Source organism: Octopus bimaculoides, chromosome 3, assembly GCF_001194135.2.
Source record: "Octopus bimaculoides isolate UCB-OBI-ISO-001 chromosome 3, ASM119413v2, whole genome shotgun sequence".
NCBI lineage: Eukaryota > Metazoa > Mollusca > Cephalopoda > Octopoda > Octopodidae > Octopus > Octopus bimaculoides.
This window is the reverse complement of record NC_068983.1, coordinates 36456827-36468298: the sequence shown is the minus strand read 5'-3', so window position 1 is coordinate 36468298 and position 11472 is coordinate 36456827. Positions and strand designations below refer to the sequence as shown.

The following is an 11472-nucleotide window of genomic DNA, read 5'->3' as shown; positions in this document are numbered from 1 at the left end:
TCTCTCTCTCTCTCTCTCTCTCCTTTCCTATCTCTCCATCCCTTCATCTTTTTTCTCTAAGCTCTTTCTCCTTCACTGATTAACTGTTTCTCTTTCTTTTCCCTCCAGCTACTTCTTTTACTTCCTCCTCCTCCTCCTCCTCCTCCACCTCTGTCATTTGCTTGTGTCACATTTGTAAATCACCATTGTTTAAATTTGTTTGATTAAGAAAATGAAATGTTAGTCAGACTTGTCTGCCGACTGACATACAAGGGAAAAGTCAAATAGAATTTTGAAACATATGTTTGATACTGTAGCTATTGTCAGTGGCTATATAGTCTTTAATGTAAAGTGTGTGTGTATGTGAATTACTTGACATTTAAGGCCCTGTTAACACAGTTGCAGTAAGGGCTGTGTTTCTCATTGATTTAGAAATATCTTTTAACCTCTGATTAGTGGATTATGTTTCAAATAATCATGTGTGTGTGTGTATATATATATATATATATATATATATATATATATATATATATATTGCCCATATATATATATGTATGTATATCGTGTTTCACCTATATACGACGGGCTTCTTTCAGTTTCCGTCTACCAAATTCACTCATAAGGCTTTGGTCGGCCCGAGGCTATAGTAGAAGACACTTGCCCAAGGTGCTACGCAGTGGGACTGAACCCGGAACCATGTGGTTGGTAAGCAAGCTACTTACCACACAGCCACTTGTATGACGGAAAATATGGTATAAAGCTCTGAGTAGCATTAAAATGAAGCTTCAGTTTCAAATAAACATATCTAAGCTCTAATTTTCTATTAACTATCCATTTACTCTCATTTGAGAAGTTATATACGCATGCACGCACTCTTATAATTTGTTCACATGTGTTTCTAGACTGAAAAAAAACAAAACAATACATCTAATTCTTTGTTGTTATTTTTCAGATAGAGAAAACCGGCCACTTGCATTCATTAAAGAGAAAGAGTCTAAAAAATCCCCATACAGTGTAAGTAAAATATGACAAAAATCTTGTACAATAAAAATTTTATACACCAGGTATGTCTATGTGGTTAAGAAGCTTGATTCCCAACTATGTGATCTTGGGTTCAATCCTACTGCATGGCACCTTGGGCAAGTGTTGTTTTCTATAGCCCCAGGACAATCACAGCTATGTCAGGGGATTTATTAACCAGAAACTGAAAGGAAGATCATCGTGTATGTGTGTGTGCATGTTCATGTGCGTGCATGTGTGTATCCTTGCTTGTTGTGTTTGTTTGTTCCTTCTCGAGCCATGCCTGGCTCATAAGGGCCGGTTTCCCAGTTTCATTAGCATATAGTTTCCCTTCTGGACAGGACACCAGTCCATCACAGGTGAGCTGCTAGATGCAGGAGGAGGAAAGAGTGAGAGAAAGCTGTAGTGCAAAAGTCAGCAGAAGTTCCCCCATTACCTTCTGTCGGAATTGTGTGGAGCTTAGGTGTTTCACACATAAACGCACATCACCTGGTCTGAGATTCGAACCCATGATCCCTCAACCACGAGTCCACTGCTCTAACCACTAGGCCATGTGCCTTCACTTGTTGTGTTTGTATCCCATTAATGTTTCACAATCAGTGTTAGTCAGTTTACATCCCCTGTAACTTAGTGGTTTGGCAAAAAATACTGATGCAATAACTAGTAGACTTATAAATAGTTGACTAAACTTGTTAAGGTATTTTCCCATGTGAAACAAAAGAGTAGGGGTACATATTCAAAGGGGAAATATAAAGAATGAACTATTATTCACATGTATGAACTATAGTTACATATTGTACATGAACAAGGGTTCGTGTATTTAGTTGCTTTGACCCCAGAGGGGTGAAAAGCAGAATAAAACCTGAAAACATTTGTATTGAGAATCCATCGGTGCAAGGGTAAAGTCTGAAAGGTACTCAATCACCTAAACCAAACCTCTACACTATTGTTGATATGAATAATAACTGATTTTTTTTTTTTACCTAGCACAAATACCCTGTCTCATAGGTCATGGTCTCACAAAATTGGTTTATTGTGAAGTTTGTTGTTTTGGGAGGGAGTCTCTGTGTGGCCATTCACTTTGCAAGAAATAGCAGCGAAATCCCACACACTTTCACACATGCACCATATTGCGCTCCTTTTGATCCCAACCCACCTGAGAAGACCTTTGGGTCTTTGATGCACACTTCCTGCTTTAAAGTAAATCCAATTAAAGCTTTCATCACAATTTTCATGATAATTTATGTTCCAAACACTAGCTTAATAATGACAGTTATTTTACTAATTTTCTCCTTATTTCAAGAGCAACTGCAACAGGAATATAGTAACAAAAGAGTTAAATAAAGGCCTAGATATGTCTCTGTTGCTTCCTTCTTTTTTAAGTTAGCAGAGTGTGATATAAAGTAGATTTTGGCTACTAATTCTAGCATATCAAGTGACCCTTTTTAGAACAATCAGAATGAGTTTTCCAAGCTGCTATACATTCATAATCACCATTAGACTCATCCAACTCTTTCTGAATCCTCTTCACTGTCCTCAGATTGACACCCAAATACCCTGAAATGTTCGTATTGGAGCTTCTGGAGCAAATGCCAAGCAGTACAGCATGTCATTTCCAAATTTGTGGCAGAGTGAATTGCATCATAGTGCTGTTTTTCTCACAGACAGTACTCAACTGACTCTACTATACTGTGTAGTTGACAAAATCAAAAACAAACAATGTGCATGCATGAAATTAGAAATGTAAAATGGTGACAATTTACCCATCACACCCTGTGTGTGTGTATATATATATATATTCAAAGCATATTTGAACATACATATGTACCTACATGCATACATACACACATGCATGTATATATGCTTACATTTATACATATATTGATACCTGTGTATATATACATGTGGCTGACATATTCACAGTTTATTTTTTTATCAAATTTCATTCACAAATTATTGATCAACCTGACATTTACCAAAAGCATTTACCTTAAGGTACCTTTCAGTAGGATTGAACCTGGAACCACATTGTTGTGAACATCTTAATCACACATACAGTTAGTAGGCAAAATCTCCCTCTTGAAGTATCTAAATTATAAAATCAACAAGGGAGATAATTTCAATAAGATCAGTTGACAGTGAAAGCATTGGACATGTTCCTGTCTTATTAGGCCTCTTCAGCAAGGCATTTTCTACTCTGTTTGCAAAAGTAAAAATAATTAACACATATTCACACTCACATACACACAAAATTCACTTCCCAACCACTTAGTTTCTCATTCAGTTCCACTATGCAGCACCTTGGGCAAATGTCTTGTACTATTGACCCAAACCAACCAAATTCTTTGAGTGGATGGAAACTGGATAAGGACATTCGTATATGTGTGATTACTTGTGCGAAAGTTACAGATGCTAAGTTTCTTGTTATTTCTTGTGTCATTTGTGTGTGTGTGTCTTGACATAGTGTGATTATGAATGATTGGTTTACAAACAGTGTCATATGAGAACATGAGAATATTACCTTACTTGGGAACATGTGAGGCTTGGTGACAGGAAGGGTGTACAGCTGTAGAAAAGTTACTTCAGAGTAACTTTAGTATGTAGAACACAGGGTAGTGTTCTACATACTAAACATAAACATGGTAGGAATTCATTTATGTAATATAAGTTGAAAACTTTGATCATATTCATTTTCTTCAGCCATATTGTTCATATTTATAATCACTATCATTTCATTGCCTGTATATCTATGTATGATGATGGTGATGATAACTCCTAGTCTTTCCAACTGAGTATTAAATGCATCATTGAAGAGGTTATATAAGTGAAACATTTGTTACTTTAACCGAATGCTTGTAAAAATTTGATCCATTGTAATTGGCATTGATCAACTATTTCCATCAACTGATCTTATTGGAATTATCTCCCTTGGTTTTAGATTTTAAATGCTCCTAGTAAGCATTTTTTATGAAATAATGGCTTGAATAATTTCATTTCACTGAACTGTTTTAAATCATTATATAACATATATAGGATTCCTTACCATATTTATATGGCACATCATAACCACCATCTTTATCTTCTTTCTACTTATTTCTACCCATCCTTATATAATATAAGATAGTCCTGTACCTCCTCTACAGCAGGACTGTCGTGATTGCCTCTTTATCATAATTTAGCATTTCATAAACCAACTTCCCTCTTTTCTAATACATTTTTTCTAACTCAAGAAGGCTTTTTCTTTTCTTTGTCTTGCAAGTTACTTGTGAATTCACTAGTGACAGTGACAGAAAAAGGCACCCAGTACACATTGTAAAAAGAGTGGCATTAGGAAGGGCATTTAACTGTAGAAATCATGCCAAAGCTGACATTGGAGCTCAACACGTTCTTTGTGGCTCACTGGATCCTGTCAAACTGCCCAAACCACGCCAGCATTAAATGATGACATGAAGAACATTCTTTTGAAGTATACTCTCTCTCTCTCACACACACACACAAACATAAACACAAACTTGAGATATGTTGCCCTTTAATTAATATCATTTGTTTCATCAGTTCATACATCTTTCCTCTTTAACTGGGAATTGTAAAATGATCAATATTGACTTCTGGAGATTGGTAGTCTATGTGACTTTTAATGGGAGTCAATAAAACATCTGAAACACTTTTAAGCATTGAGGGTGCTGAATTATTAGCAATCTGAATCTGGAAGGGCACAGTTATTCCAGGCTAGAAGTCACTAATTTTTCCAGCCACTTATCAATGCAATAACTAGTAACTAGTACTAGTACTCTTTTACTTGTTTCAGTCATTTGATTGTGGCCATGCTGGAGCACCGCCTTTTAGTCAAGCTAATCGACCCCAGGACTTATTCTTTGTAAGCCTAGTACTTATTCTATCGGTCTCCCTTTTGCCAAGCCACTAAGTTATGGGGACGTAAACACACCAGCATCAGTTGTCAAGTGATGTTGGGGTGGACAAACACAGACACACAAACACACATACATATATATATATACATATATACGACGGGCTTCTTTCAGTTTCCGTCTACCAAATCCACTCACAAGGCTTTGGTCAGCCCGAGGCTCTAGTAGAAGACACTTGCCCAAGGTGCTACGCAGTGGGACTGAACCCGGAGCCATGTGGTTGGTAAGCAAGCTACTTACCACACAGCCACTCCTACGCCTAGTATTCGCCAAATGCATATTTCACATTATATATTCTGACTATATTCATATATGACTAAATTTTTATGATGAAATGATCATCTCCCTTAGTATAGCTGTGACTGTTAGGAGACCACATGTATTTGAATTTTTATTGTTCTTTATCAATTTTGTTAGTGTTTTTATTCAATTTCTCTAAACCTTTCTTATTAAAATGCAGTAATGACATAACAGAATGAAGGAATTATTGCTTTTAAATCAAGAAATTTTAAAATTTTTTACAGAGATGTACTTGCATAGCAAGTGACCTGATCTGAGATTGTGCGCTGAAACAAAAACAATTGCAGCATGGAAGGTGTTTATAAGCCATTTAAAAACATACAAAAACTGTTAGATTCACTTCAACATTTAAATTTAATTTGTCAGTGAGTAAGTAGGTCGCGGTCTCAAAGCGATGAAAATATTTTGACAAATTAAATTTAAATGTTGAAGTGAATCTAACAGTTTTTGTATGTTTTTAAATGGCTTATAGACACCTTCCATACTGCTGCAATTCCTTTTTAATTTTATTTTAGAAATATACATCAGGAATGTGATGTCAATAAATTATTACCGATTTCATGAAGAGGTCATTGATATAAGAAATTTGCTAGTCCCTGCTTTATAGCTTAGTCAGTGGAACAAAGATTTTTCCTGCAATCTCTTTGCAATGCCCCCTGGAATGGTAGGAGGAAGAGAGAAGCTCTTGATATCTTCAAGGCAGACACATTGGAGCAAACATGGTCTGAAAGGGAATAAGGACATTGCGAATTATCAGCCTAAATAAATAAACTTTACAATTTGTGTTAAATCCTTTTTTATGCAGCTTGTAATCCCATGTATATACCAATGTTTCTTGTATATTATAGAACCTATGCATATCCATAATTGACTTCAGGTAGCGTCTATCTATGCATCTAATACTAACCCATTAATCATTAGCATTCTCAAGGTGAATCATCTTTCTGTATAAGTTTTCTTTCCTGTAGCTGCAGAGGCATTATATTTCATTTTGAGGGGAGAAAACTCGTAGGGTGACATGATTTGCCTTCAGCATGCTAAAGGTCAGAATAACTTTGAATGTATGTGTTTGTGTGAGGGAGTAAGATGTCTTGAACCTTCACTATACATAAACAAAAACAAAAAACCTTAATTTCTCTCTTTTCCGTGTACAGGGATTAACAAAACAGAAGAAAGTAAATATAAATAACCTATCAATTGATGAGACACAACCTCCAAAACCTACAATCATGTTTGGTAATAAATTTAAGGTAAGTTGGACTAATGATCACACTGTTTCTTATAAAGTGTATTCAGATGTTTTTAACAATTTGTAGCCCTTTACGAGGTCTATATTCTATGTTTGTCTTGTGTTTACTTCTTATTTATTCTATTTTTTTACTCTAACATCTACTTTCTTACTACCCCCTTTTCTAGAAAGTGTAGTTGCTAGAATAAGAACCAGCTGGGTAAAGTTCAGAGAGCTGTTACCTTTGTTGGTAACAAACAGCCTCTCTATCGGAGTGAAAGGCAGCTTGTATGATGCCTATATACAAACTAGTATGCAACATGGTAATGAAACATGGGCTGTGAATGCAGAGGACCTGTGAAGGTTTGAAAGAAATGAAGTCAGTATGCTCCACTGGATATGCAATGTCAGTGTGCAGTTATAACAAAGAGCTAATGTTTTGACAGAAAAATTGGTTATAAGAGACATGTAATGTGCATTTGGATGAGGACAGCTGCATAAAAACGTTTCAATTTCTAAATATGAAGATAACTTCTAGAAGAGAAAGACATGGGACAAAGTTGTGAAAATGAGCTTCAGATTTTGAGCCTAACAGAATATGACAAATGACAGACAATTGGCGATTTACTGTGCTCAACCATCTAGCTAAGTAAAATTGAGACCATAATGACATGTCCTTATGTCCATGCCCCTGCATGCAATCTGTCCCTGACAAACCTCGCCCTCACATTCCATCTTCCTATATCCTCTCCCTTCTCTTCTGTCTTCCACTCTCCTTTGTGAACCTACCTGCACGCTATGTCCCTGTCAAATCTCTTCCCCACAACATAAAAAAGGATTTAACACAAATTGTAACAGTCCCCACCTCTACCTACTCATTACATCCCCCTCTCCTCCACCTTCCATTCTCCTTTCATAACCTTATAAACTTACCCTATCCAATCCCTGGTCCACTTCTCTATATACCTCCTTTTAACTTGGCCCTGTCACATCTTCATCTTATCTCTCTCTTCTCTCACTCCACTCTCTCTCCATTTTCTCTCCAGCTGAAGTAACCTACTGCAAGACCCCTATTTCTGTCCCTCTATTCATATCTAAGTTCTCATCATCTGAGGGGTCTGTCTTGAAAGATGCTTGGTGACCTCGCTGCTATTGGTGCCACATAAAAAGCACCCAGTGCACTCTGTAAGGTGGTTAGCTTTAGACGGGACATCCAGCCATAGAAATCATGTGAAAGCAGGCAGTAGAGCTTGGTGCAGTCTTCTGATTTACCAACTGTTGCCAAACCATCCAACCCATGCCAGCATGGAAGGATGTTGATGGTGATATATACACATGATGATGATAATGATGGTGACATATATATATACATACATACACTTTAAACTTTGCATGATATCTAAGCATATATAGTTTTTAATGTAGTACAAAAACATAAAAATAAACAATATAAGTTTATGTACAAGTATGTAGAGTATAATATATGCTAATTTATATGGAATAGAGAGAATTACATCACCCAAAATGTAGTTTTGTTTGGTCAGCCAACTGCATACATTAGCAGGTTGGAAAGTATTATGATGATTTAGCCAATGCAAGTGATATAAACCATCTACTGTCATAAATGGTGGCGTTAGGAAGGGCATCCAGCTGTAGAAACATTGCCAGATCAGATTGGAGCATTGTGTAGCCTCCTGCCTACCAAAGTCACTTACTGGTCAGTCTGGAGCTATAGTTGAAGAACCTTGCCAAAGGTGTTGTTCAGTGGGACTGAACCCAAGACCACATGGTTGCAAAGCGTTCCTGATAAGCTTCCACTGTTTCCCTTCACCTAATTTCACTCACAAGTCTTGGATTGACCTAAGGTCATCATCATCTTCATCATCATCATTTAACATCCCCCTTCCATGTTAGCATGGGTGGGATGGTTTCACAAGAGCCGGCCAGGCAGAAGCCTACACCAGACTTCTGTGACTGTTTTGGCAAGATTTTTACAGCTGGATGCCCTTCCTATCACCAACAACTCAGCAGAGTTGACTTTGTACTTTTTACGTGGCACAAGTACAGGCAAGGTCAGTTTTGGTAAAGTTTTTACAGCTGGATGCCATTCCAAACATCAACCACTTTAAAGTGTGGACTAAGTTCTTTTAAGTAGCATAATAAAAACACACTTGTCCAAGATGTGACACAGTGGAACTGAACCTGGGATCTGGTGATTTGCAAAACAATCTTCTTAACCAATCTGCCCTATATTTACATATATCTACAGTTACACAGCCAGACAGCAGCATTTCCCAACAACTAAAAATTAATTCCATTTATACCTTTTACTATTTTCCTTTTTTCTTATTGTTTTTTTTTTTAACTTCTCTTCTCCTCTTACTTCTCCTCATTCTCATTGTCTCTCAATTTCTTTCCCTTATCCACCATTTCTTCTTTTTTCTCTTCCTTTCTTTGGTCTTCTAGCTTCTTTTTCTCTACTTCTCTTCTTTTTCTTCTAGGTTTCTTCTTCTTGGCTTCTAATTCTTAGCTTTTCCTCCTTAGCTTCTTCTTCTTCTTAGCTCCTTCCTCTTCTTAACTCCTCCTCTTTCCATAGCCACCAACTCACCTTCTCGCCCTTCTCCCTCCCCTCTACTACAAAGCTCAGACATGCTACACTGTAGTACAAGCGCCTAGCTTCTTTAGTAATAATCTCTTAATGACACGCTCAGCCATTTAGGTGTGCTTGCAACAACACACCTACTGCAGCAGCTGTTGTCTCCTGTGTCCACATCAACTTTTCCTCTATCAACTGAAGTGTAAGAGGTGAGATATTTACCTTCCATTTGAGGTGAAACCCTTATTTCCTCCCCCCACTCTCATTTCAAATTGCACCCTATGGTAATTCATTGTTTTTCTACTTTCTCCTTTATTCATATATTTATTCATATGTATATATATATATATATATATATATATTACACACATATTTATTTATTGTTAATTTGGCACTCTTTATTCCAGATATATCTACTAATAGACATGCATCATATATATACATATTTTTACATATGCATGTGTATGTATATATTTATATGTATACGTATTTGTATATAGTATAATGTGTCTGTGAATGTTATATAGATTACTAAAAACTTTTTGGTATATATAAAAAATTGAACTATTTATTGTCTTGATTTTCACATCTTAATTTTAAAAAATAATTTTTAAAATACTATAATTCTTTGAAAATTTGAAGAATTTATTTTTTTATACCAATTGCTTCTTTTGATACCATCCTGGCTAAAACTGCTTCAGGTTTTAATATATAGTGTCTCATTTTAAAATGTACATATCATAACTTAAAACTTTTGTCATAATTTTATGCAAGAAACTTCAGAAATTTTTAAGTTTGACAATGAAAATGTTATTTTATGAAGTGCTTCTAAATCCTTAATTAAAATCATATGTATTCCTACTTTAAAAACAAACTATTTTTATAACAATGGCCAGAATAGACATAATTTGCAACACAACTCCAAACACTATACACTTTTGAAAATCTAATTTGAAACTGGTCAAGTGTCTTCTTATATTGTAAAATATATTTAAATCCTGATTAACTCTTATGTATATTCTGTGCATTTTCCACTTCTTTTCTTCTATTCCTGTATTTGTTTGGATTAATAACAATTGATATATATATATATATATATATATATATATATATATATATATATATATATATATATAGTGCGTAGATTGTCTTGTGGTAATTGTTGTGACCCTATGCATTCTGAATTCAAATTTCACCAAGGCCGACTTTGTTTATCATCATTTTGATGTTGATAAACTCCCAAATCTGTACTGGGATTTTTATTTTCCTCATTTTTTTTTCTGCCTGTCTTTTCTTTAAGAAATCGGTAATTGATGGACCTAGGGAGAAATGGGTTCTGTCACATCTAAAATTTCTCAATACGCATTGTAACACCCTTGTGACACCATCAAGAACCGAACTAGTGGCAAAGTGAATTTATAACCTACATAGATTACTGTGGCATTTCCTGGACAATTTAGTTGGCTGGGTTTGATCTCTACAGGGTGCTTGAATTTGCTTGAATTTTTTCATCCCTTTTTCCTTCAATGGCATAGCTGAGTGGTAAGAAGCTTTCTCCCCCACATGGTTCCAGGTTCAATCCAACTGTGTGGAACCTTGCTTCAGGCCAACCAAAGCCTCAAGTGGATTTGGTGGACAGAAATGAAACCTCTGTGTGTGTGTGTTGGTGTGCTTCTGTCCCCCCATAACTTAGCAGTTCATCAAAAGAGACTGGTAGAATAAGTAGCAAGTTTTAAAAAAAAAAACTAGGAATTGGTCACTTCATTCGACTAAAAAATTTTTAAGGTGATGCCCCAGCATTTTGTTTACTTGTTTTTAGTCTAATGACCAAGACAAGTAAAAGATAAAAAGATGGTTTCAGTCACTGTATTATGGCCATACTGGGGCAACACCTTGTGGGAGTATAATTGATTCCAACAACTCTTATACTTATTTTATTGAGCCCATATGAGTGAAAAGCAAAAGGAACCTGAGTGGAATTTGAACTCAGAACATAAAGCGACAAAACCAGATACCACAAATTATTTTGTCCAGTGATCCACTGATTCTGTCCTCCACATTCCATTTCATATATATATATATGTATATAAACTGCCATTATTTCATGTTTGCTGTTCATCATGTTAGCAAAGTTTGGACAAATGTATGTACTAGTTGATGTGTATGTGTGTGCATATGGATAGGTAGATAGATACAGATATAGTTGACATATGATCATCACCACTTTATGTCCACTTTCCAAATTCTTAAATATACTCAAATACCCAAAATTTCAAGGAGTTCCTGCCTTAAAAACAGGAACTAAACCACAGTTATTTTGTGTTCTTTGCTACATTGGTTTCTATTAACCCATTTATTCTATCAGAAGAATTTTTATTCATTAAGATAGAAGAAATACACATAATTATATATATATATAT

At 35.7% G+C, this 11472-nt stretch overlaps 1 protein-coding gene across 1 annotated transcript in view; it reads left to right on the top strand.

Moving 5' to 3' along the window:
- Positions 1-11472, top strand: part of LOC106873908 (uncharacterized) — a 324095-nt gene that overhangs the window by 152638 nt on the left and 159985 nt on the right. Inside the window, exons 9-10 of the mRNA XM_052966147.1 lie at positions 932-993; positions 6383-6478. Coding sequence (XP_052822107.1) covers positions 932-993; positions 6383-6478 — 158 coding nt within the window. The remainder of the gene's footprint in view (positions 1-931; positions 994-6382; positions 6479-11472) is intronic.